The following is a 27,151-nucleotide window of genomic DNA, read 5'->3' on the forward strand; positions in this document are numbered from 1 at the left end:
AACCTATTTCAGATTTATGGATGAATACCCTTTGGGATACTGGTTCTTGGGTTTGATTATATTTTAGTGTTGTCTTTGTGTCTGAGTGCATAAAAGCTTACCTATATCCTATAAGATAAAAAAACATCGTAATGGTATCTGTTTGAAATGTCATTAAATACAGTCTTTGACCTGTGATCAAAAAAATACTTTCAAAAGAATAAATTTCGTGATATTTTGAGATTTAAAAATCTTGAAAATATGATGCGGTAAGATCTTGCAAGTCTTTGCAAAACTAGTCACCTGTCTGTTATACTATTTCTACATGAGCACTTTGTTGCAGCATGGGTAGAACAGATACTCTTACACTGCCTTCTTCATTTACAGGTGGGTTGGTAGTTGTACCTACTATTGAATACGTTTTAAAGGACTCTAAGAAAAAATAATTTTAAAAAAAATCCCTTTGAGTCAATGATTGCTATGGCTGTAACAGGCCAGAAGAGCAAACTCCCAGATTTCATTGTATGTGACAGCATTCTTGCATTATGATGGGAAAATAATTATCCACTTGCAAGCCTTATTTTCCAGTTGCTTGTAGTAATTGCACTGGACAGAGAATTAATGTAGGAAGATTGCAGCCAAATAAGATTGACTGCCTGTTTAAAACCAAATCAATGAATGGCAACAAAGCTACCCATATATCATTTTTGTTTGACTAGACAGCCCACCATATGAACTTGCTGCCTAAACTCATAATTGAAAGGATAACCTCTCCCTTCTATAAATTTGTCACTCGTGGTCATTTTCTGTTCCTCTGAACACAGAAAATCCTGTCTGGGAGACAGCAGCAGTGTGAGAGTGATCTGAGCCTGGTCAGACTGATCAAACAATACCCATTCCCAAAGAGAAGCCTGAATCTGTAGTCCCACATCCTATGACCCACAGTTTTGCAGGGTTTGCCCTTCCACCGTGTTTATTTAGGCTGTGGTACTTGAGAATGTGACACTTCCCCATGGTACTGCTATCTCCTAAAATGGAGGAAAGACTCCAGAATCTTATGTGTAGGACTTCAAAAAGTCCAAGGCTGTTCAGCTTGGAGCACCATACAAAAAGAGGTGAAACATTCTGTGGTGAGAAAAGCATTTCTTATGAGTATAAAATTGGTGGGTGGCTATGTCGTATTCTGTGCCAGAAAATTCTGGCACTAAAAAAGCATAAATCTCAGCTGGCTTCCTGTGTAGGGGAGAGATGAGGGGAAGACCTGAAAGCAAAAGCCTTTCATTAGAACTGGAATTAGATGTCTGTGTTGCATTATACAAAGTTTTGTTTTGGAAGATTAATGTGATATTAGTTGGGTCTAAATGTAGATCAGTTTCTGTAATGGCTAACTGCATTAAATTGGGTCTTTATGATGAACAAGAATGGAATATGACTTTGAATGAAGTTCACTTTATATTTTTAAATGAAATTACTTAAAGTATTGATCACACGCAGGATATTTGTATTTCGTATAAAACCTCTGATGATAATGATTGCTTTTCAAACACTAAAGGACAATCTATGAAACTTCTTTAATTGTTGAGTTCATTCTCCACTGTAGTTTGCCTAGGTGAAAATCAATACCTAGACACACAGTACAGTGCAGGAGTAAAATCCCCAGCTTGTGTGCCCGCCAGGTGACAGACAAGAAGCAGAGCACAACCATTCTACTTCCTCATCTGATGGAAAAAAATAAATTCAACAGGAAAACCAAGAATAAAATGTGTATTGACAGATTTTTGTACTCTTTTGTTTCCTTCCTCCCTGGCCAAGCTGTGCTGTGAGAAGTTAAGCTCACAATATTTAATTAAAAAAAAAAAAAAAAAGACAAATTACGGTAGCGTCCTTCTATCTTTCTATCGCAGTACAGAAGAGATGGAAAAGAACTGAAGATTTATTACTGTTACTGAGAGACAAACTAATGTTTTTAGACTGCTACATAGTGACCATACAAACAGTTTGACTTGAATCAAAAGTATGAAATTGTTCCTTCTAGCAGCCTCCTGACATAGCAGCATGGCAACCAAAAATACAGGAAACAAACTGTTAAAAGCCAAGGCTTCTTACAACTGCAGTGTGCAATGATATTTGCCTCTAAAAAAGATGAAGTTTTGGGATACTGATTTTCACTTGAAGAAAGGACATTGCATCATTGTTTCAATATTTGTATTACTGTTTTTAGGCAAGACTTGAAATCTGTGCGTTGAGAGATACCGTGGCCATATACCTAACACCTGAAAGCAAGTAAGATGTGCTGTAACATCTGTTTTTTCAATGTAATGGAATCCTTTGTAAACATGCAAAGGCACGTAATGTAAATTAAGCATTAAGACATTTTGCTTCACATAGAATATGTGGTATACTAGGTAAATATATGAAAAACAGATTACTAGCAAGGTTTTATCAGTTGAAAGAAAATAATTACTTTTTTGGGTTTTTACTTGAATTTTTAGACACAAACTAGTATTTGCCACTCAAAAAAAAAAAAGGTAAAACTTCTTAATAGCAGTACAGCTGCTGAGGAGAATATGCTAAAACAAGACAAAAGCAGATGTCACTGAGTTTTATCCAGTTTTTCACAGAAATTTCATAAAACACAGAGCAAAGAACCTGCCAGACACATCAGAGAGGCTACAGAACTGGACACTGGCAGGATCCCCTTATAGGGATAGGGAGGATTAGGGATCTCCACAAGCTTGTACAATACCCTACTCCTCCTCCACACACCTAATCAGGGAAAGCAAATTCAGCTTCACCCTGTCTCTTAGAATGAAAGCCTTCAAAAGGCTTTCAGCAATTTATCATTTCTCAGTGAGGTGCAAGACCAAAGACAAATAGTGTGGGACGTACTCACACATTAATATAAAGGGAGAAAGAAAAGCATTAGCAGCAGCAGTGGTTGATGCAGTCAAGGCATGTAAAAACAGACTATGATAGCTGTCAGCAGTTCTGAGTAAAGTTGATTGATTGAAATTTCTAGGTGATTATGTTGGGGATTGAATATGGGCAGGTTCATTCATTATTTTAATTGCTTACACTTCTGTTAGGATTGGCATTACATGTTCCCGCAGATGGCAATTTGGTCATCTTACCTAATAAACATTTTGTAGGAGATGTTGCAGGTCTTGAGGGCCTAATGTGTCTTCATAGTGTCACAGATAGTGTCCTGTGGTGTCACTGCGTTCCCTTTCGAAAGACTTGCTTCCCTATTCTGAGTGCCCGATAGTGATGAAGACCTCTTAATGAACACTACTTGGTGCTGGCTCAAATCGGATAAAATGGGAGTGGTATTGTCTCTAAATAGCGTAGGGGCAAAGTACAGTGAACCCTGGAAGCTGGAGCTTCACAGATGCCTTTTTGTTCCTGGACTTGTTGCTAGTAGTAGTTGCCACAAGTCACCATATTAATCTTTTGCTGACAAGATTGTACCTGTCTGTGCAGGTCCTGCATTGTTCCCTGCACTTCTGTTCCACATCTGTTGCTCAGAGAGCGGTGGAAACCCCATCTTTAGAGTTACTCAAAACTTGACTAGATAATGCACCAAGAAACCTCCTCTAACCTCAAAGCTGGCCGTACTTTGAGAGAGGGGTTGGACCTGAAGACCTCCAGAGTTCCCTTCCAACCTAAATTATTCCATGAATCTACGTTTCCTCAATGCAAACGTACTGTAATTCTCTGTGTAGGCCCCCTTCTGTAGGGGAGAACGCAGTGACCTGTCTACTGAGCACAGAAAGCCAAAATCAATGTTTTGTCTGTGCTTCATACTCTGATGGACACTTAGTTTGAGGCAGAAGGCAGGCTGGCAACTATCTGTAATTCTTGAAGAGTCCAGGATGTCAAGCACGGTCTTAAATCAGCTGCTGATTTAACATTTCTTGTTGATGTATGGTATACATCACATTAGGAGTGTCAAGAGGCCTGCTTGAACCCATGACCACTTTATGTTCAATTTGCGCATGAATGTCGGGTCTCAAGTTAATATTTTGTTAATTTATTGAAATAAGAATGGATAAAATATAGCATATCTTCATGGAATTTATAGGGAGAAACTGTGAATGCTGAGACTTGTACCAGTGGAATATGCATATTTTTGTTTGCTTTGCAGCTCGAGCTTTAAGCAAGCTTTGGAAGCCTTGCCTCAGCTCTCAAGTGGAACTGACAAAAAGTGAGTATAATGCACCTTCTTGTCTCCTTTTTGGTCTCTGGAGCCATTGCTTTTTACTCTTGTATCAGAACTTTGTTATAAGAGGGTTAATGTTCATTGTATTTGACCCTTCTGAATTAGAGAGCAGAAGCCTCTTTGGACAGAGTTAAGAATAGGCTAAGTTCGTGTTCATCATGGCCTATTAAATTACACAGAAGAGCTGATGGCTTTGTGGCATTATCCCTCTTGCCCATCCTAATCTTATCAATTCAATGTAGCTTTGTATTTATTTTGTAATTTCAGTCTATTGTACCCTTCCTTGTTAATCTTAAAGTTTCTGTGAGGTCCATTGTCTTATCTTACTGAATTTAGCAGCAATAAAAAAAATGGCCAAGGAACAAAGTCCCAGCTTTTGCCAGCTAATATATAGGGAACTCTTAAAACTGGCCTGTTTCACTTTAAAAACAAATAAGAAGGGTCTGTGGTTCTTTTCTTCACATCAGGAGGAGGAGTTTTTGGTTCTTCCTTCCCCACTGTAGGAATCTTTGACAACCAAGCTGCTTTGCTGCATCCAATCTAGTATTTGGTAGTCTGTTTTACAAGCGTAGCTTAGTAAGGAGCAGTATGGTAAAACTAAGGATGGATTTGTAATGAGTATATTAGTGTAAGTATAGATGTTTTGACCTTGCGATTGGTATTAGGGTACTTTCAGGAACTGAACTGCATCAGTCAGTTGGCACTTAACAGTCACAATTTAGAATATTTTGTAGACACATGAAGAGACTGTTTGTGCAGCCCGTGGTCTGCGGACTGTGCCTTCTTCAGGTGTCCTCTGTCTATTTATTCAAACCTACTCCTCACTAGCCACAACAAGTCTCAAGATGCCTCCTTGCCTTACTTAGCTCTTATGCTTTATTAAAGATAGGAATCAGTTTTGAGTAAGGAGAGTTCTTTCAACTCAGACTTTCCGAAACACCTGTACAAATTTTTTTTCACTTAGTCACAACCATTTGAGCTTCATGGGACAGATGAGAATCAAGAACTGCATCATTTTTATATCTGCCTTCGAGTTCTGAGCCTTAGACAGTGCAAAACTTGTTCTGTTTCCCAGGTCGTTACACCACAATTGTCATTGTTCCAGGTAGCTCATTGTAATCTAAAAAATAACACACATTTGTGCACTGATTTAGAGCTGTTAACTTCTGTTCATTCACAGTCATTACTATGATACTAAATGATGAATGCGGCCATAGTCATCTTCCAGAGGACCTGCTGAGGAAGCAGATACTGTTTTTTGTGGTTCAAGTTGTTGTTCTTGGGTTTGTTTGGGTTTTTTTAACATACAGTGTAATTTCTGCTGTTACTGCTGTTCAATAATCACAGCTTGCCAAAAGGTTGAGGTGATACATGTCTGCCCTATCTAGCTTGTTTTTGAAATAGAGCAAAAAGTTTGGAGAACACATTCTTCCCTAAAATACAGGGAAAATAAAACAGACTCTTGCCCAAGACTGTAAAACTTCATAATGCATGTTCACTGTTACAATAAATATCTCCTACAGCAGAGCCATCAACAGCCTTGGTCCTATGTCTGTAGTTTGTGGATTATAATAAATATTATCCGCTGCACCAAGTACCTTCTTGGCAGCAATGTAGATATGAACGAACCATTGTTATGCTCCAAAGTGAACTCGTACAGAGTTTGTTATCTATAAAGGACAAAACCCCATGGTTGCCAGTGAGTTAGTGTTTCTCCTAGAACAGTCAACTCTGATCTTTCAGCCACGATACTTAGGAGAAATCTACAAAATACCTTCCAAAGACAAGTTTGAGAACTGAAATTCGCAATTCAGCTACACACGAAAAGCTGTAGCCTTGATAAGGGATATTGGTTTTATGGTACATAGTCTGGCAGTTTCTGGATTTTCCTTACAGAATTGTCTTAGGACACTCTCTACCAGTCCTTTTGCCACTGTATTTTGCAAATATGTTTCTCTCAAGTTGATGATCTTTATCTGGAAGGAAAGCCATATAAAGGGCTATTTTATCACCTTGATAAAATCTCTGTGGCAAAGTCCTCCTCTGGCCACAGATCATCCTGACACACTTGGTATACTTCTAAGTATCTATAATATGATATTTGAATAGATCCAATTTTAGGCCCTTTATTTAAGCAGACAATGTACTTGAAGTCACAGACAGAATAGTCAAAACTTTTGGTAGTTGTTCCCTTTTCAGAATCTGCCAAAGTTGTAACTATTTTCCTTTTACAGGTTACTAGAAGAGTTACTAAACAAATTTAAAAGCAGCATGCACTTGCAATTGACCTGTTTTCAAGCTTCTTCGTCAGCAATGATGAAAACATAGACAACAGTACAATGCAGGCAACTCAAAAGACAAATGTGCTTAAATGTCACCCATCTTTTCTGTGCTTCTTCAATTCCTTTGAAGACTGAAGAAAACAAAAGGAATTTCACTGAAAAAGAAATTGAGAGATACAACTCTTTGAGTAATGGTATGGGGTATCCTGCTGAGTGAGACTTCTGGTCATAAATACCTTGATAAAATGGTTTTCTGTCTACTGTATTTCATTCTGTGGAGGGGATTAAGCCAATTTTGTTTACATACACTCTTCTTGGCTGTATGTTCATGAAGAAATATTCATTGGTGTGCGGCAATCTCAGTTTCATTTGTTACAAATACATTGAAATGTATTTTTAGCAAATGTCGCCTTAAATTTGAGTATTACTCCTGTTGTTCAGTGTATCAATCTGTTATTTTCTAGATGTAGAGTGATACTGATGTAAGTGACTGGAAGACTCAACTTCTATAAACTATTGAGAAGTATGTAATAAACGTTACTACATACAGCTGACTAATAAGTGTTCAGATACAATATGGAGGAGGACACTGCTTCTTTTGCATTTAAAAATTATCACTTTTTTCTGTTATCTACAGTTTTAGTGGTTGTAAGTCTGATTTCTTGGGAGGCTTTTGTTTTCTTTCTTCTTTTCTAATGAAAGATGTTCCTGCCTCTTTTGTTTCTCACTCTATTGGAATATTAATGATAACCTTCACATTTGAAATAAGCTCTCCTTTCACTGGCAATTAACAGAAGTGCGCTCCGAGTTTATAAGATTAGTAGAAGTTTTTTAAAAAACTGTTCAAGTAAGTATTCTTTGGTGTTAAGGAGTAGAATAGTTAATAGCCTCTCGCATAGTCAGAAGTAAGGAGGAGCACAATATATCATTGGTTTTGCTGCTTCCTTCTTACTCTTCTTGCCTTTTCTTGTTCTTATGGGCTCACTACCACTGCCTTCCTCTTCCCTCTTGTTAGTCAGTCCGCTTTTCACCACCAGTTATTGAATTTGTGTGGAGGGGAATAGGGATTCAGGGGGAAAGAACAATTTTGCTGCCATTAAGATATGGTTACACAAAGATCAAGACCTATCTTCCCAACAGGGAAGATTTGGCACTGACTTTCATTTTGGGACGAGATATAAGATGCAGGAAGCTATAACAAGAGAGCAACTGGTAGAAAGTGGTCTTGTATTGGGGGGTGAGTAGTGGGTTTCATTTTGTAACTGAAATCATGACTTGCAAGTAAAACATGCAGTAATAATGTATTCTTTCTGTATTTACAGTCATTTTGAGTGGGACTTTTCAGAAACAGTGCACTGACTTTTCAAACAATTTTTTAATGTCAACTGTTTTCTTTTGTCAGTTCAGTTATGTGCTTTCAAAATATGGCGTGCAGTTCCTGTAATATGAAATACTGAAGAAACAGCTTGATGCACATGTATTTACTCGTTAAAAAAATTGTGCGTAAGTAGTAATAAATAGGATGTTGAATGGAAGTTTGAAACTTCAAATATATGTCGTTAATGGCTTTCAGGGAGAATCATTAAACACCTGGAGCAATGTTGTTTGGTTAAATGTTGTCCGTTCTAAGTTGGTCATAGTCTCAGCTGCTGGTATTAACTGAAATAGTCATCCAGTTAGCTCAATCTGTAAAGGGTTTCGCTTCAGAATAATAAAATATTAAGAAAGATGGTCATAAGCTCTTTTTGAATTCCTAACTTTCCAAGAAATGTTATTTCTTTGAATTTTGCCAGTCTACATTTGTATCAGACATATTCCTAAGTACTGAAAACATATTTTATCATCTGTACTGAATAAATATATATTCAGGCATCTCTTTATTGTAACATTGTTCTCTCACTCATCTCCTGTTACATCAGCTTGTTGCTTGTCTTTAAAACCTGAAGTCAGGTGTTTGTGTCTAGTTGCCTTTCTGAAGTAACACCTCAGAACGTGTCATTGACAGCAAAAAAGAGAATAATGTGTAAGGGATGAAAATATTGGTTGAATTCAACCTGATATGAAATAAATGGTCAGGGTCAAGTCAGAGCACTGGATTTCCTTAATTCCATCAAGTGGATTTATTGAAGTCAATGAGCACCGTGCCGCAACAGGATCTATTGGAATCCCTTTGCGTGGGAGGAGAGTTGGGACTGCCAAGACTTCATAGCCAATGTACAGCAGGCTGCAGTTCCTCTGAAAAGAAGATTACAAAAAACAAGAAGTGGCCAGTGTGGTTTTTGAGAAGAAAAAAAAAAAAAAAAAAAAAAAAAAAAACTGTTCAAAGATACAATGAGGTTTACAAAATATTATTGGAAGTGGAAAAAGATGGGGAGACCACACCAAAATACACAATCAGTTAGGGCTTGCAGAGAAAAGAGAGGCAGCAAGGAAATCAGAGTAACAGAAGTGAAAGGCTCTGACATTTAAAGCAAAGGTAAATGCTGAAAACAAAGTGAATTATTGCATGAACTGTGAACCTCTAGAAAAATCTAAAATCAATACAGACTGGAAAAAAAATTGAAATAAAAACCTGGAGAGCTTTATTTCTTATTTAAGAGAAAAAATTAGGAAGTAATAAGGCTGTAAAATACATCTTGCTAAAAGTAGGTAAAGACTTATAGGAAAATTCAACCATAATATGCTGTGTTGAGATATTCACCCTTTGGAGATGTTGAGGCATTCTCCTGTTATTGTACTTTGAACATTTATTTTGAATAGTTATGAGTAGTTCAGGAGGTAGGCAAAGAAGTCATAAAAAGCAAATGCTGTATCAATGTAAGGGGTGAGGGGGGACACACAGAAAAAATATTTAAATCCCCCAGTGAAATGGTGGAAGAAAATTGGGAAAAATTCATTACGTACCTGAGTGTTAATGAAATAGATCAAATAAGTAGCATGAAACAATGAAGAAATCCTGCCCCTTCTCACCCACAAAATGTTGGGTTTTTTTTAAATTGATACTCTTTAGAAAATGTTTATGAAATGTGCTCATTGTTGAAGTTAAACACCTTCCTATAGCTTTTAAAAAGCCACTTAGAGAGTTTAAAAATATAAAAAGAACCATAGTCCTGCTAAGTTTCATGCATGTGCTGAATTTCAAGCATACAAATAGACATGAGACTGCTTGCTCAGAAGATCTCCTTCAGGTATTGCACACATGTGCCCATCTTTTGAGGACCAGGGAAGTTGTATGCCATGGGCTGAACCCCTCGCATCTTTCTCTGGTTGCATAAAATGACCCAGGACTCCAACCAGTTTAATTTCACTGTATGGCAACAGAGAAGGAAAGGAGAAACCGGTGCTGTGAGTGCCGCGGCATTAACGCTTTGCAGGGGCGCTTCTGGCTGCAGCGATGACGTGTGGCTGTTGGCTTGGGCCTGCTTTTAAAAGCAGGCCCAGCCTCCCAAGCTTTGCCAAAGCTGTTGCATCTCCCTGAAGACAGGGTACTTCATGTTGAAGGTGAGATTTTTTTTTTTTTTTTTTTTTTTTGCTTTCTACCCACACAGCCTTTTTGTCATCCAGAATGAAGGAAACATTTCTGAAGTAATAGCATGTTTATGTGGCTGTATCACTAAGTAAAGAGATGCAGATAGAATGGAGCCATAAAAACTAGCGTAATACTGTAGAGAGCATGGAGATGAAAGAAAAACTTAGTTATTGCTTATTCTGATTCTGCTTTAGTTAAAAATACTCTTACGTATGTTCAGATAAAACAAGAATAATAGCTGATTGTTGATATAAAGGAAGGTGCAAGGGTGATTAATGTTTAAAAAAAATATGATACAATTTCATGGAGCTCTTTGACTGCTGAGCTTACTAAACGACATGCAGAAAGTCCCTCGCCTGCAAATGTCTCACGCTTAGCTAGGGAAAGCCCTAAGAAATATATCATAAAAAATATTCACAAATTTAACTCCTTTTTAACTTCAAATGTAGTGATAGGCATTTTCTGTTTCTAATCCAAGAGAAGGTAGAAGATTGCAATTCCCTAGATACAATTTTGGCCTTGTGAAGAAGGAAACATCAAGACAAAACCTTTTGCCACGGTTACATGCAATCATCAGAGACAGTGCTACACAGGGCATTTGTACTTCCAAACCTGCTGCCAGACCATATTTAAGTCAACTCCAGCCAACTTCTTTGGCCCTGTCCTGCTGTGATTTTCCCAAGAATATTAATTGACACAATATTGATTGCAAATACCGATCTTCGTGTCCAAATAGGTGTCCGGACTCACTAGCAATGAGGAGGTTTACATGTTTTACACGCTATAAACATACTGCTGTTTTGCTCTTTCCGGTCTATAGTATCTCTAAAAATTAGAAGGAAAAGATCCTGAACTTCATCAGAATACATTGAAACTGAAAAATGAATACAGTGCTCCTGCCGAAGCCTGAGATTCAAAATTCAGATCTGGATCTTTAACATTGTAAAGCTTTGGCTCTCTGGATCTGATTTATCGGGTGCATCTTACCCTGGGACAGAAAGAGGGACCCCTGAGGTGTAGAACATCTGCAGTCTCTTTCTGACTGTTAGGAGCTGTACTTCCTCCGTGACACTTAAAATTTTAGCATCAGTCAGGAGTTAGTAATAGGCTGTGACTACTGTCAAAACAGGCACCAGCACATGCATTATTTAACTAGTAAGACACAAATATGTTTTGAATTAGTCAGGCTTCCAGGTAGGTTGAAATATTTGGGGATTTCTTAAATGTGATGATAGACTTCAAATAGGACTTTGGCCCTTCGGTCTCATGGCTTTTCTGGCCTAGCCGTGTACCTGGAGGAGTTCTGGGTGACAACCCTCATCCAAAAAAAGAAAATAAAAATCATTGTATCTTGTAAATTTGTTTAAAAGATTTTTAGGAGAGAATCTGGTGGGTTTACAATTCAAGGAAAAAAAAAAATAACAAAAAATCCTGCTCAAACACTTACCCCTAGTTACATTCCAGTCTGTCCATATACTGATAAAGCGATGGTTCAATTTACCTGCCAGGTCTTCATTAGCAGTTTTCTTATTCTGTATTAGACGTTAGTATTAAGTGTGCGCACATCAGGATGTTCGCAGAGTTAAGACTGCTTCTGCAGTGTTAACACATGACGTTGTTTCTTTTAACGTTGTTAAAGGGAGCCATAAAATGCTGGATGGTTAATTACAGGGAAAATAATTTTGCACAAGCTGTGTTATGTGTTAAGAGTATTTTGGCTTCATGTGGTTGACACCTTGTTTTCTGACTTAGTACCTAGCAGTACCTAGTAGAGGTTTTTGGCATGAAATAAAAGGGAAAAGTGGGAATAACAGGGAACACAGTTTCATTAGGGAACAAGACAGCCATTTCTGTCTTCACCCTTTTTAAGTTCTGTTTTTATATAGTACTGCCATACGTTAAAGAGGAGATTTGTGCAATTCAGCTCCCTTTCTCTTTGAGCTTCAGAGCTCTAAAAGCTTGTCTTTAATGAAGATATTAAGAGAGCATGTCCAAAATGGTACATTTATTTCAGAACAAGGTGTTTGTTGTGTAAATTATATACTTCTTTCAGTATTACTTGACAGCCCAAAGGGGCTTTCATTTGGAGAGTCATCAATGCACCCTTGAAGTCCTTTAAAATAATGTGTGTTGGTGAGTAACTTAAACGAGACAGTTTGCGACATTTATTACCGCACAGAACAGCGAGGGAAACTTGCTGCTTTTGGAGCAGCAGCACTAACAGATCTGCTGCAGTTTATTTTTGTGATCAAACAGGGGAGGCTGGGGGGGCTCCTTTATTGCACCTAGTTTTTTCTACTAGAACATCCAAGAAGAAAGACATCTCTATGCCTTTTCTCTCATGCCCTCACTATTTAAAGGCTTGTGATAGATTTTGCACAACTCTTCTGCAAGCAGCCCTCCTTGAGGTCGAGACCAAGTAAGGGAAATCTTCAGCCAAATTCCTTTTGAATTGGAAAATTTAAACAACTTGAGGAAAAAGGAGTAAGACAATGGAAAGTGGAATCCAGCCTTATTTGTAACAGATGCTATTAACACATGCTTAGTTTTACAGCCTATTTTGGCACCCTTTTGCCTCTTTCTTCTGAAATAACTTTAGTATTAAAAGTTCATTGCCAGTCCCCGGCAAAAGCGCCTAAATATAATGGGCTGATAGTCTCAAGATAACTCATTAAAAATGCATTAAAAACAAGTGAAGGATTAAGAATTATCTTTTCCTTCATTCCTGAAATGGGCTTAGGGGTGCAGGTAGGGGAAAGGATAACTTTGCTTTGCACTTTTGTGTGTTATGACACCTCTGCAGTGAAATCAATGCAGTTGTGGTGGGACTGCAGATAACAGGAGGCTCTGCGTAGACTCAAACCTGAAGCCCAGCACACCTCGCTATTTCTAGATACATGGTGATCTAGAAACAACCATGAGAGTCTTTGTTTCGGTGGCAGGGGTGTTCATGCTGCAGTACTAATGCAGCAAAATTTTTGTGGCCACAGATTCTGCTTCAACCAAGTGGAGTACATCTCTCGCTTTTCTTGGTTCATAAGCAGATTTTTAGCACAGAATGTCAAATCAGATAATTTATAAAGTAAAATTTGCAAAATGAGACAGTCTTCCTCACTGCTCATTACTCATTTTTTCTGATAAATTTCACTCATTTAACCAGATTGTACTTCTGCTCGCAGAGGGGCTTCCCCTCCCAGCTTATCTTTTTAGATATTCAGTAGATAATTAAAATTCAAAATGTTAACGGTGCTACTTATTTTTAGAACTTGACATAAATATGGGCAGACATAGATTTGAAAATAAATGAATAGAGACCAGAGAGCTCTGAACCATTGGGGTAAAAAATGTTGGTAGACACCTGTTGTAACCCTCTTCGGTACAGCCTACGCAGGGAAGGGAATCTCCATCCTCGTCTCTTCAGACATCTCCGCCTACTGATGCTGGAGAGCAAGAGAAGGTGATACCTCGGTGGAGAAGGCAAGAAGTTTCTCTGTAATAATTGAAATGCTGCTACAAAACTGAATAAAATGAACTCCAGCAAAATTTTCTGTCTCACAAGGATAAAATCTATTCTATGTTTTGAAACTTCCAAGGTCAGCAACACAACTGGCCTGATCCTGGTACAATCTCTGAGGAAGATGCATTTCACAGGCACGTTTTACCCTTGCGCAGCAGCATTGCCCAGGTTATCCTTTCTGGGCAATTATTTAAGCGTTGTGTCAAATGGGAAAGCTGCTATCTAGCTCACGAGCTGCTATCTAGCCATCAGTGACCGCTTTACAAACCCAGGTGGTTCATGGATTAGTTCATGAGCAAAAAATACAACTTTTCTGAGGGTCTTGTATATGTGAATGTTGAATCTCTTTTTGAATCTCGATAAACTCCACTCCCTCAGGGCCCTGTGTGCCAGTACAGTACGTTCTGTATCTATGTATTTTTCTCCTAAGAGTACTCGCTACACAGACCCATCTGAACTGCGTTAACGCTATCATACTTCAGTCGAGCCTCCTCAATATCCTTGGGGACCCTTTTCATAGCAGATCAGAACTCATCTATTTACTTTTCCAGCACCGATCCCATAATTTTATATGCCCTGCTTCGCAAGCAGATTTTGGCACCTAAGATGGGATGTAGGCAAAAACCAGCAGTTGAAGAGCAGGAGCGCAACACTGCATCTCCTTGCCTGGGCCTGCAACTCCTAAACATGGCAGGCGCACGCCTGGTTACCCTTGCGTTTGCAGGGGGGGGTGTGGGTGCCTGCCTGCAGCTGCCTGCAGTTGAGTGCTGCTGGTGAGCTACAGGCATCCTGCTCACACCTGAAACGTAACTGCAGCCCTGGAGCTGAACTCCTCCCGTGCCCTCTTACAGCCAGGAGCTCCACAGAGATGCTGCAGTCTGGGTCTTCAAGACAAGACCCTGGCTGGAGTACCCTCCCAGGAAGAGGGCCTCTGGTTTTGTGTCCTCCCTTGCCTTTCACAGCTATGTCATAGCTCCTCTGCGGTAGGCTGTGCTGGAGTATGAGTCCCCATCCCCATGCTTTAAGCTGTGCAGCAAGGAATTCAAGATTTCTTTGGTCAGAAAGAAGGAGCAAAGTGGTGTTTGGTTGCCTAAATTGAGAAGTAAGGACAGGGAAAGACCTACATTTCAGTTTTGAAGACTGACAAAGTGTTGTGTCTAAACAATGTTTAAAGATGAACTTCTGACTTCTCCTAACAACTCATGTAGGTGGCTCTTCATACAGCTTTTGTGCTCTTGAGACACCTCGTTAAGATGCTTTTCTTAAGGTGTTAGCAGTGGATCCTGCTGCAGGACTGAGGCATTGCAAAGTTGGACACAACACTTCAACACATGGCTCTGAGGAGTGTGAGACTGTTGCATCGCCACCCTGGGCGAGCCCTCCACCTTTGCCTCAAATGCATCATTGATTGCATCAGATTGCCGAGCAGATGGTTGCGAAAACACAAGGGCTGGCACAATGAAGAGGGGAAAGACCAGGGCCAAGGAACATATGGTCCAGAGCTGGATGGGCCGAGGGCAGCCCTGCTTGAGGTGGGAGAAAGCGCCCAAGGCTCCCTTCCTGACATGGGATCAGGCTCAGTGCCTCCCCTGTGATCGCACGCATTGATACCAAGCAAAGACATGAACCTGGAAGTCCTTCTTGAGCGATGTCATGGTACTTCTGGTTGGCTAACACACGGCAAGCCTTTGACGCTTCAGTGAAGGCAGCATTGCTCTAACTCAACCGATACACTCATGTGCAATCCATAAGCATATTGAAAACTCAATTTACAAATCCAGCGTAGGGCGTTTGATCTCTGACTCCGGATGCATTTTGCAGGTACGAACACCAGAACCTGTGAAAGCCAATGGACACTGCCCATCGGCTGCGGTAGTCCCGAAATCATGTGCCTGGCCCTAGCTAACTTAAATGGCAGAGCTGTGCCACCAGCTATGCCACGGTCTCTCCAGGAGGGACGGAGCAGGGAGGTGGCTCGCCCCCAGCCAGCCGGTGAGTCAGTGCCAGCGGCAGGGATGGAAGTGCAATATGCAAAGCCGCTGCGCTACCCAGCAGGCCACACCCTCCAAGGTTTCCTGCCTGTAGTGAATTCTGTCAAGTTTTATCTGCAAGATGGGTTTAAAAGGAAAAAAAGAGAGGAAAAAAAAAAAAAGCCCCAAAAGCAAACAAAAAAAAACCCCAGCTCTCATGAATGAAAAACTATCCAGGCTTCAAAAGCTTTCTCAACTTTTCTGGGAGCAGCATATCACTCAGATAACATATTTCTGTTGAAGAAACACTGTGGGTTATCTCTATCTCTTATGACCTTAAGTCTGACTAGCTAGCTTTTACCAAGGATAGTAAGTGATAAACGCTCTCTGTTGAAAACGGTTCAGGCTTTCTGGGGAGCCTTTTTTATCAGGTTGACCACTTTGGGTTGAACAGCTCACAGATTTTGGTCTAAACATGACAACTCCGGTGTGCTACAGAAATGCAGGATGAGTCAAAAGCTCCCCTCCCCCGATACGTGCCTATATTTAAAGAAAAGTAAAACCAATACAACACTAGGGCTGTAATAATCAGACTTGTACACAATATGGTCAGCCCTGACTGACCACGTGGTGGTAAACACTCATCTGGAAATAGGTGTTTGAGGCTTGCTGGGAGGTATTATCAGTATTCATAATGTTACATTCTCTATAACAGAGTGTTTTTCCCATCAGCCAGGTCCAAGATGAAGTGTGTTTGTGAGATCAGCCTGGTTGCTTTACCAATGTTGTTAATTTTTTTTTGTTTCAGCTTATACAAGTATGAGTGAATCTCACTAAATGACTCCCCTTTGAAAGTGGCTGATGGCCAACCTGCCATCAAACATCCTTCCTGTGCTTTTATCGCACTGCAGAGAGCGGGGAGGGGAACAAAGCCGCACGGGGCTGGTGGAGCATCATCTGAAGTGACTTGTTACACCACAAAACGTTAGGCTTTTTGGAATGATGCCCCAGGCATTTATTTCCTTCTGTTCTTCATCTTGGTTTTTTGTTTTTTCCAACTTCCCGTATCTGCATTTTGTTTGGGTTTTCCTCTGCTCAATTCACCATGTTCCACTGAAACCCAATTGCTGTCCTTTTGTCAGAGTTTTGGGGCTGGTCGGTCCTTTTGGGTTTTGTATTTCATTTGTTTTCAGTTTGGTTTGATTTTCTTGGACTTTTATTGGGAAGGGATTGTTTATGTATTTGATTTATTGGAGAGGGGGTGTTACTTGAGGGGGATTTTGCAGTGGCAATGTCTTTTTTTTAAAATTTGCACTTCTCACCGATATATTATTTCAATCTTAACTTCAGTGTAATGAAGATATTCTCTCTGGCAAAAGGGAATCTGTTTTATGAGATCTGTTATGTGACATAAGAAATTGTGCCATTTGACCCTGGGATAGAAGAGGCCGTACAGCACTAACACTGCGGCAGCAAGGCCAGCAGGAGATAGATAGATAGATAGATAGATACAGATAGATAGATAGATGATAGATGATAGATAGATAGACAGACAGACAGACAGACAGTGAACAAAGGCTCAGTCTCCTCAGACCTGTTCCCTGGCAGATCTACCCCTGCTCACAGACACAAACGCACTCTTTTGCTTTTATGTTTGCCCCACAGGGTGAAAACTCAGGACAGGACTGCTCTAAAAAGCATGATGCCTTCCTGAGTGTGAGGAGGAATAAGCGCTCCAGCTTTCCAGGCTGTAGCCTGTCCTTCCTGCCTACCCGGTGGAAGATTTCACTATGGCATCCCTGCAGTTCTTAATGTCTGCACAAGATTGCATCAAGATGATAGTTTTTGCTCTGCTGCACTGCTGTGCTTTTCCCATCAGCACTGTGGACGAAGGAAAAGGGGTTGACATATCAGGCTTTCCAATTTTCTGCTGAACTATTGCCTCAGCAATACGTCGTGGCAGTGACTCCACAGGTTAACATTAGAGAGTGAACAGCTACAAGTTTTTCATCCTGTGCTCATGTGCCATTTAGACTATTATCCTAACCTATGCAAAGAACCACATGTAACAGTTTATCATATACAGTCGCATTGCTTTTTCCTTGTGGGGCTGAGTTTTGGTGCTCACTGTATGACCGAGTACAGCTAAGCCTACTGGGGAGCTGCCGTTCCCTTGCCAGAGCCTCCCCTCATGTGTATCAGCTCTTCCGAGATAAAGTCACAGCGGCCTTGGCCCACGGCCTCCAACGGGTGCCCGGTGCTTCCTCTCTTTGTAACCTGCCCGTGGGCACCATGCAGGTCAGGCTGCATTTCTGGAGGCGCTTGTGCTTTCTCATTCCACCAGGATGGGGTTTGTTGCACATCCTTACTGCTTCCCACCCTTCCCGGCGGTGCTCCAGGCAGTAGCAATGAAGGGGAAAAGAGGGACTAGGACACAAAGGGAAGTTATTGAAGAGAAAGAGAGAGAGAAAAGACCTGGAGGAAAGCGATGGAGATGAGTCAGAAAGCGGGAGGGAGAGTGAGTCAGCCAGCAGCCCCCAGGGCAAGTGCAGGTCATCCCTGGTGAGCAGTCCAGGGACATCTTCCCCGCTCCGGGTTGGGGAAACTGAACCCTTCGGTGCCCAAGTGGGGCAGGAGGTGCTGCTCAAGCTGCCAAACCTTTCCCTGGGACGGCAGCAGGAGGATGCGCTGGCCGGGATTGCAGCCCCGTGGTGTGACGGGGAGGCAGCCCTCCTGCAGCCCGTGCCTCCCAGGGCACCCCGCTGGCCCCAGGGAGGAGAAGCTGAGATACGTGGGGCTGGACTCCGAATGTGGGGGCAGGCAATGAAAAGTGTGGCATGCTTCTGCCTGGGGCTACCCAGGACCTCCTCAGGTGCCCCGCAAGGTCCACGGGACTCTGCCCAGCCCAGCCGCTCACTCAGCCAAGCCGCCCCGGACGGGACGGTCGCTTGTCACCCTGTAGCAAGTTCAGAGATAAGGACAAGAGGCTCTCAAATACATTTCATGGAAGCCAGCTCAGAATAAAAGGCGGCTCTTCATTTCAGGAAACCTCATTTTTCATTTGCAAAACACTTTCATTCAGAAAAAAAGAGGCGGGGGGGGGGGAGAAAAGCGGAGTGTTACTTCTTCCCAACCATAGCAAATACACCTGCACAACAGCTTTCATTCTTTGAAAAATTGCCTGGAAATTTTAAGTGGTTGCTGAAGAAAAGCAAGAAGAAGAAAAGCTGGAAGAAAATATGCTCTTTTTTCCCCCCCGTGCTTCAAGAAATTTGGTGACCTTTTCTTCATGCCCCCAGGCTTTGGAAAAAGGACTTGAAATGTGGCAGGATTTTGGCTTGTGTGTCAGGAACATGCTGCTTGCCTGCAAAAAACCTCCATCCAAATTTTGCCAAGTTATAAGCCTCTGAAGAGATAAATCATCTCACTCACAAGACTCGCTAAAGCTGGACAGCTAAAAAAATCCTCCCTAGCTTTATTCCAGTCTCACAGTTCCCTGTGAGCCCCTTGAGGTCTGCACCTGAGCCCCGCTGCATGAAACTTAGTGTTGCAGCCCAGGGGCTGGGGCTTGTTGGGGTCTCAGCTGGGAGGAAGGTCCCACCGCCACGCGCCCCAACAGTGCCAGGCAGCAGCAGCCTGAGCCCCAGCGCTGCCTGCGGCAAAGCAGAAGGAGCTGGAGGTGGAGGGGAGAGCAGAGGTGGCTTGGGGTGCGACTAGGGATGAAAGAGGGAGAAATTGTGCCTTACAGCTCGTGGTGATGGGACGGGGAAGAAAAAGTGAAAACCAGTGAGGGTCCCCATTCCCTCACCGGCTTGTTGGGACTCGGGGTGGGGAGTATGAGATAGGGCTCGAAGGAGGCTGGGACCAACAGCAGAGAGAAACAAGGGCAGGAGATAAAGGAGGGTGAAGGAGATCCAGGAGGAGCCAAAGAGCAGTGGAGGAGCAAGTGCCTGGAGCATACAGGGGACATACTGGATGAGGACTAACCATGACGACAGCAGCTTAGAGTACCTCTGTGAGCTAAAGCAGCAGGCTACAGCCAAAGGGTGCAATATAATGTAATCTCATCTTGTTGCTTGAGTTTGCCCTCCCTTCCAATACTATCTCCTTAAGCTGAGGGAACCAAATACCCAAGCACACAACCACCACACAGACAAGTCCAGTGCCGATATTTCTTAACTTTTCCCTATGTGGCCTTCACCATTTTCTCCTCTGTCTGCATAATATTGTATGTGAAGTGCAAAATAAAAAAAAAAGAAAAACCAACCCAAAGCAAATAAGCGATATGAAACTTTTGTGATTAGAGACTTCCTACGAGAGTTCAAGGCGAGGCACTTTCATCAACAGGCTTTGTAAATAAGTGGGCTTGTAAATGATGAGTGGGTTTGTAAATAAAGGGTTGGCTTTCTAACAAGCTGAACACCCACCACTTCAGACAGAGCCACAGCGGTGACCAGCACCTCTGAATCATGGGCCACGAGGCTTTTCTCTACTTTGAGACCTGTGCCAAAACCATCCCTTATCTCTGCTCTTCTTTCCTAGCTTGACAGAGAGATGTTTCATGTGCCGTAGTTGCATTCTTCAACTCTTTTTGCCTCCTTTTGCACTCATTGAGGTACCTGCCACTGGGAGGAGATGGTGGGTAATTCCTTCCGTCACCCCCAACCCTTGCCCAGAATTCTGGGATATCTTTCTTATTTAGGATAATGGATGTAATCATTCATAAAAACGGGTTGTTGGGGGTTTGACTTGATTGGTTTTGCTTTAGATGATAGGTCTGTTTTCATCACCACCGTCATCCTGGTCCTTCCCTGTGGTCCCATCTCTCCAAGACGTGGTGGAGAAACCTTCCTCTTATCACGCCGAAAGGATGCCAGGGAGCTTGCTTTAATCCACGGCTTAGCTGCTGGTTTTCACCTGTGATCATTAGCAAGTTGCTCAGTCCATTCAAAAGAACTGCTAAGGCAACCCTGAGCCTACACCTACCTCTCACTGTCACCACACAACTGCTAGGCGCCATCCCACCATCGGTCCCACCGGCACCTCGCAGCCCATGTGAAAGACCCAGGTTGTGAAGTGGCCCCACAAGCTCCCCACCAACCCTCATCTCTGCACACTGTGTTGAGACCTCGACTGTCAATGCAGGTCTGGGAAAGCATCCCGCCAGCCCTGCCTGCAGCTACAAGTGTGCCTGATCCTTCCTTTCTCAGCTGCCCGTGAGCATGGACAAAGCAGGGAGCAGCAGCAGCAGGACCAGCTCCTGGAAAGGCTCCCTTCACTGCCAACTAGGACAGCACTGCCCAGGTGAGGGCTATGTCTGAGGCTGTGAGCTCAGGAGGAGGAGTTATGGGGCCTTCCCGCTGGGGTTGCCTGGGGCTGGGCACCTGGGGGGCTGGTTCCAGCAGCCCTGAGTACCCAGGGAAGATGCAGGTCCGGTGCCTAAGACTGCAAAGGGGTCCCCGGTGTGATTTCCAGCACTTATAGGCATATGACTCCATTCAAAAAATGCTATCCATGTGTTATTTTTTTCTTTTTTCTTTTTTTTTAATTATCAAAACCTTGATCTTTTTGTTATCAACCCTCTCTTTGTATCATTTTTTTCAAAGGTGGCGGTGAAGGAGAGATCTAGTTAGTAATGCTTCCATTCTCCTGCCACGTGCAGCGTTGACTTAGACAGGAAGCTTCTGAGGACAAGAAATGTCCCCCATTAGATGCTACTGCACCGGGTAACCTCATTTTGGTTTGGTGTCTAGGCAGTAAAGGACAGAGGAGAGCATCAGTAAAAACTGAGCACCCAAATGTCTGAAAGTTCTTTTTTTGATGGTCTTAAGCTCACCTTCACTGAAGGTGAAGTCAAACCTCTGAGTTTTTCGAGGGTTTGTGTTGGTTTTGGGGGTCTGTTTCAATTTTTCACTCCAACATGAAGGTGACCTGATTTGTGTGTGTGTTTGCATAGGCGTGTGCGCTGATCGTGCACTGCTTTTATTAATCAAAGTAGGAAACTTCAGAGAGAGACGTGCTGCTTTTTCAGAAGTTACACTGTACCACTGCAAAAAGAAAAAACGGGTTGATTGTTTAAAGTGACCAACATGGAAAGATGTCCCTCACTTTTAAATTCCCTAACCCTGACTAGAGCAGCCTCATTGTCTAAAAAAAGCCATTTGTGTTTTTCTCTGCTTATAACAATGTGGGCCAAAGACTCATGCCTATGTGAATCTTTTCTAGGAAAATACTTCAGGCTGCTCCAGTGATCTCTCTTCTGGCCGTTATGAATCTCTGTTTATGTTGCCATAGCTTTGTAAAAAACCCAAGAGAGAAAGAAACTCGCCTCCTATTTATGAGCATTTTGAATTGCTGTCATAAGCAGAAGCCTTGATTCATCAGTTTGGGAATCCATGAAGTAAATGCAGCTCCAACTTACATCATCATGAAGCATGCTGGGGAAAGGGTAACAGGAACACTGTGGTTCCTTGAGACGTTTGGCTGATGGGTCTGGCGATCTTCTGAGTTGCAGACAGACTGAAAGCAGCCTATTGCCGCCTCCAACGTCAAGGTATCTGAAGGTAAGGTCAAACCACCTTTGCTCTCTTTCCTTCCCTTTGAGTGTAGGTTTTGAGCTAACGTGGTTCTTGGAGGCAGCATCAGGCATCTCCCTGGAAAAGGCTGGAGGCTAATCCAGGTGCATATCGCTAAAGCTCTTCATCGTCCTAAATTGCACTGAAACAAAGCTCTTAGTTTTGCAGCTTGACTATGCTGCTTAAAAAAAAATTTAAAAAAAAAAAAAAAGAACGACAACAACAAAGAAGAAAAACAACAAAAAAGAACAGGAAGGAAAACACTAATGAAAATGCTAATGGTCTATCCCTGGGGAAATAGAGGAGACACGGATTTCATTTAAGGTAACATTAGCATCCCCCCACATACACCAACAACCGTCTGGTGGATGAAGGCTGCTCTCTGACACAGCCTCTGCAGAGGGAACTCCCCACATCCAGCAGCAAACCAGCAGCTCCAGCTTGGCCAGCAGCGCTCAGTTATCCCCGCTCCCTTCCCCCTCCCCACCACTTCAGAGCTGCGATTCATATAGTAACTGCTGAAGTAAAATCAGGAGAAATGGGGACTATATATAAAAGGGCTGGAGTAAAGGCAAGTGGCACCTCAATTCTGCTTCTGAGTAAGTCTTCTGTTTTTAGAAGAAGCCGGGTGATGCAGACAAGCCTTGAGCCGGCTCAGCCCCGCTGCGCTGCCATGCACACCTGCTGCAGGCCTGCAAGGAGCCGCCGGCCTGCAAGGCACGCTTTTCCCTCTAGCCCCTGCCTCACTGCCGAGCGCCCAAAACCACGCTCCTGCTGAGTCCCGCAGGACCAACCCCGGCTCCCGGGGAGGCATCCCTCCGGCTGGGCTTCCCTCCAGGCACCTGCGGCGCAGCGCCCCGGAGAGCTGGGCAGCAGGGGTGCCACCAGCGGGGCTGAGCCTCGAAATTGCCCCTCTTGGCAGGTGTGAAGGGGTGTCCTCCCTGCCACTGAGCCTCTCTTCCATAGAGTTCAAACCTCCCTGGTTTGGCCTTGGCCACAGGCAGCCTTCCTCCAGGGACGGAGGTGTCTGGGTATCCCAATGCCTCTGCTGAGCCACCTGCACCGATGCACAGCACAGGTGTCCACACGAGAGCAGGCAAGTGACTGGGGAGACTGGGCTGAGCCAGGACCCACCTCCTGATTTCCAGCTTCCCTACTGGCGTGGAGTACTGTCCAAGCTTTTGAGTGGCTGATCTTTGATTTTTGTTTTTTTTCATTTACTTATTTTATTTTTCCTTGTTTGTTGGAGGTATTTTTCCCCAGGAAAAATCGTAATGAAATTTTGCTTTCCCCTCACCCCTCACTGAATAAAAAAAAAAACAAAACCAAAACAAAACCAAAAGCCCAAACCCCAAATGTCACAAAACTCACTGCTGCTTCTGCAAAGGAGAATTCTTATTGTCCAGCAGCCCCAACTTATTGACAAGCAGAGGCAAAGCAGACAGACCTATGACAGCAATGGGAAAAAAAAACCCAAAAACAAAACGAGAAAGAAAAAACACACAATCACCCTCTCATGCAGGATACAGCTCAGTTCCCAAGAACGATGCTGTTGCCATGGGCATGGCTCAGGCCGTGGGGCCACGAGGTGCCAGGGAGCATGGGGCCACCTCGCTGGACGCTCCTGTCAGCTGGGATGAGGGCTTTCCACGTCCGGCAGGGCTGGAGAGGGGTGTAACGTGGCACGGGGCCATGCAACCACCAGGTAGTCTCTTTTCCCTACTGTGTGAGATGCAACCCAAAGCCAAACCAGCGCAGGCGGTGACAATGCAACTGCTCCAAAGAATGAACGCCAGCAAGACACCTTGCCTGCCTCCCTGCCCAAGCCCCCCATCCCTCCTCAGCCAGTAGTGCTGAAGTACAAAGAGGCAGAAACAGTAACTGAGAATAAAAAAAAAAGGTGGCATTGGAGGGAGGGGAGGGCGGGAAGTAGCCCCATTCAAACTGGGTAAAAGAAAACAACAGCTTTTTAAAAAAAAAAAAAATCACTGGTGTGAAGTTCCTGATGCCAACCACAGAACAAAAGGAACTGCTTTTTTATGTAAGTAAAGGCAATCAAGTAGCTGCTGTCTCTGTACGGCTGGTTCACAATGGCTACAAGGGTTTTACGCGGAGGTGAAGCATCCTGGTCCCTCCCCAGCAGTGCCCAGCTCATGCAAGTCCCATTACTGAGCAGCAGGAGCTGCCCTTCGCAGGGGTGGGAATGAAAACCATTTCAAGCAGGTTAAATGTCTGATACCATCAGCTGCAGTCATGGTTTGAGAGCACGGGACTGAAAAGCCCTGGAGCAGCTGGAGCTGTGCAGTATAGCCGTGTGCATCGCATGGCCACACTCTCTAATTTTGCTTTGGGCATACGCTTGGGTTATGATATTTTTTTGATATGAAACCACCTGAAGGGATCTGGGCACTCATTTCAGTGGTATTAGGGCATCTCCGATTGCACAGGAGACTCTCTGCTTCTCCGCTCATCCTGTTTTCCTGGGGATGACCCAAGGCTGGTGGCGGCAGGGGCCGTTGCAGGACACACTTGCAGGCTCTGTCTTCCAAAACACCCAGCAAGCCTGTGCTCTGCATTATGCCAGCGGGTGCGACTGGTAACTTCCAGCAGATCATGCTATAGCAATGCTAGTTCTTGATGCATTTGTTATATATACCCTGCCGCCTTCTCCTAGCATGGATCATCCTTGTAGCGTGGCACCATACCTCGCTCCCAGCTGGGCCTGTGGTTTCACAGGGCTTAGTGATAGAGAAATGCACACGCACTGTGCCGAAGAGTTTGCAGCCTATAAATAAATGCGAATAAGAAAATCACCACAAACAGCATGGGAAGAGCAAGATGGGGGGGGGGGGGGGGGGGGGGCCAGAGGTAATGCCAGCTCAAGCCTGAGCTTTTCCAGATTTACGCCACTGTATTCATCTTTCAAATGACAGAGGTAAGGCAGGAGCACCTGCGCTCTGTTTAAATTGCCAAAATATATTAGCTGGAGTGGGAGGGGAAGAATCTATATATTTATTTTATTTTTGCTGTTATGCATTTGAGGAGAAATGAGACCTACTAGAAGGCTTAGCCTGTCCGACAGCGAGGAGTTTGGTACCAGTCAGGGGTACTCTGCAAGAGTGCAGAGCTGCAGAGGAATCCTTGCTCCAGTACGAGAGGCACCACGTACTTGTCAGCTGGTGCCTCATCAAATACAGGCCAAATTTCTGTGCTGAGAAACTCCTGCCCCCTCCTCTGCACACACATACTCAGTTCTCTGCCGACGTGTAGCGGAGGCAGCTACAGCCCCGACTCCCCTGTGTGCTGTTTCCACGGGGGCCCAAGGGGTGGGGGAGGTGCTGCCCACCATTTGCAGTACCCCTCAGTGCTGCAGGTAAGCGGTGAGGAAGGCTCAGTCTTCAGGCCACTGCCTAGTACTCCCTCCCACGCACATCATGCTCCCCTCCATCGCCGTACACTGTCACGCAACCCCATGCATCGTCGAACCATGCTCCTGCCAAATCAAAGGTACCCGCCAGGCACCCTCCTGGCTTGTGAAGGAGGAAACCAGCCCCTCGGGGGCATCACCCCCGTGATGGGCAAGGGCTGCCGGCCGCACTCACTGCCACGGCCACCCTCCTGCAAGCGGCCGGCAGAGCCTGGGACCTGCCCCTCTCCGGGCTGAACCTCCGCTCCATCTCTCTCTTGAGGTGCTGACTGAAAGGTTAAGCCACTGAAAGGCTGGCATTAATTATTTATGGGCAATTTTCTTTTAAAGTGAGTTTTGCTGAAGAAATATTTTCTCCTTATGCAAAGTCAACTGAGGTTAACATCCCATAGGCTGTCCAGCGGAGTGCCCAACACCGTTACAGGTGGCCTTTTCAGCTTAATAATGAGGGAAAGATGAACACAGGCAGAGGAAGAGGCAGAGGAAGAGGCTATTACACACCGTTGGGTTATCACATCGGGTAGGGCCACCAGGCAGAGAGTCTGATTCACTTCTGGAAACACTCCAGTCTGACGCCGCAGCCAGGCTGCCGAGCCCGTGGCTGCAACCGGGGCCTACAACTGCCGCAAGTCTGAAGTGAATCAGCCATGCCACGGGCAGCCTTTTTCTAGGTACCAGAGGCAGGCTGGCAGCAGGCGGTAGGAGCCCTGCCGCGGCACAGAGAAAGAGGGCGAGAGCAACTCAGCACTCCCGGCAGACAAACTACCATCTCCAGCACACCCTGTGCACAGTGATATTTTTTTTTTTCTGTTTCACCCACAGAGACTTCGTTTGAGTACCTGCTGCACATGCTTTTGCAGGCGAGCCCAGGGCGCTGCCTGTACGCCACGGCAGTTCAACATCATTCCCATGGAGGCCCCTCATCTTTTCTTGTAAAAGAACCGATTCAAGTAAATTCTGACTCTATATTCCCACCTTTGCTTGACAAACAGAACAGGGAAATGCCATTAACACGCAAGCGTTCCTCAAACCACCTTGTTTTTGCTAGTCGCTCACTGCCAGTCACAGTGGAAACAACACCACTTCCTCCCACATGCTGTCAGTGCCTAGACTGTAGCTATTTGCTTTTAATTGAATTAGCCAGCCCATTGCTTTTTTGTTATCCTATACAAAGCAGCTACATTCTGCAAACACCTTGCCGGAGCGACTAAATCAGACAGTGAGATAATTATTTCCACCGCATCACTCACTTTGGTTCCAAATTGGCCATCAAAACACAGGCAGCCGTGAGGTTCATGGGATGTCCTCGGCAGTTAAGTAACATCACAGACCTGCTCCCAAATAACTGTCATCATCTCTGTTTTTTAAAAACTCAGTCTTTACTATCTGGGGTGAAATCTCAGCCCACAAAGTCAGTGGAATCAGGATTTTGAACCTCCCCCCCAGCCCTGCCCCACTCCAGCTTCTCAGACTATAAGATTTCATCAACACCTCAGTTTCCACTAAAATAATACTTACTGCTGTTGTCGTTACTGCTGTCATTAACACAGTTGAACACAGCTCACAATATTCCTTAGAGAGAAAAGAAAACCTTTGCTTTAATCATCAGCATAAGAAGCGATAAATGGCACGTTTGCTTTGTGTATCTGTCTT

The 27,151-nt window shown here is 43.7% G+C and overlaps 2 protein-coding genes across 4 annotated transcripts in view; one reads left to right on the forward strand and one right to left on the reverse strand.

Moving 5' to 3' along the window:
* Positions 1-8,352, forward strand: part of EXOC2 (exocyst complex component 2) — a 133,138-nt gene extending 124,786 nt beyond the window's left edge. For 2 of the 3 annotated variants that reach the window (XM_087762275.1, XM_087762252.1), the window contains 3 exons: positions 2,201-2,262; positions 4,124-4,183; positions 6,433-8,352. In XM_087762275.1, coding sequence (XP_087618401.1) covers positions 2,201-2,262; positions 4,124-4,183; positions 6,433-6,526 — 216 coding nt within the window. In that variant the 3' untranslated portion in view covers positions 6,527-8,352. The remainder of the gene's footprint in view (positions 1-2,200; positions 2,263-4,123; positions 4,184-6,432) is intronic. The other variant, XM_087762259.1, reaches the window with a different exon arrangement.
* A 348-nt stretch (positions 8,353-8,700) lies between these two features.
* The window catches only part of IRF4 (interferon regulatory factor 4), a 46,895-nt gene continuing 28,444 nt past the window's right edge, over positions 8,701-27,151 (reverse strand). The window contains exons 11-12 of the transcript XR_015705766.1: positions 13,368-13,473; positions 8,701-8,715 (exon numbers count right to left, since the gene is read on the reverse strand). The gene's annotated coding sequence lies outside the window, so the exon portion shown is untranslated. The remainder of the gene's footprint in view (positions 8,716-13,367; positions 13,474-27,151) is intronic.

The sequence above is a fragment of the Nipponia nippon genome, unplaced genomic scaffold (assembly GCF_047370975.1).
Source record: "Nipponia nippon isolate SJK-2023a ecotype South Korea unplaced genomic scaffold, ASM4737097v1 scaffold_1, whole genome shotgun sequence".
Taxonomy (NCBI): domain Eukaryota; kingdom Metazoa; phylum Chordata; class Aves; order Pelecaniformes; family Threskiornithidae; genus Nipponia; species Nipponia nippon.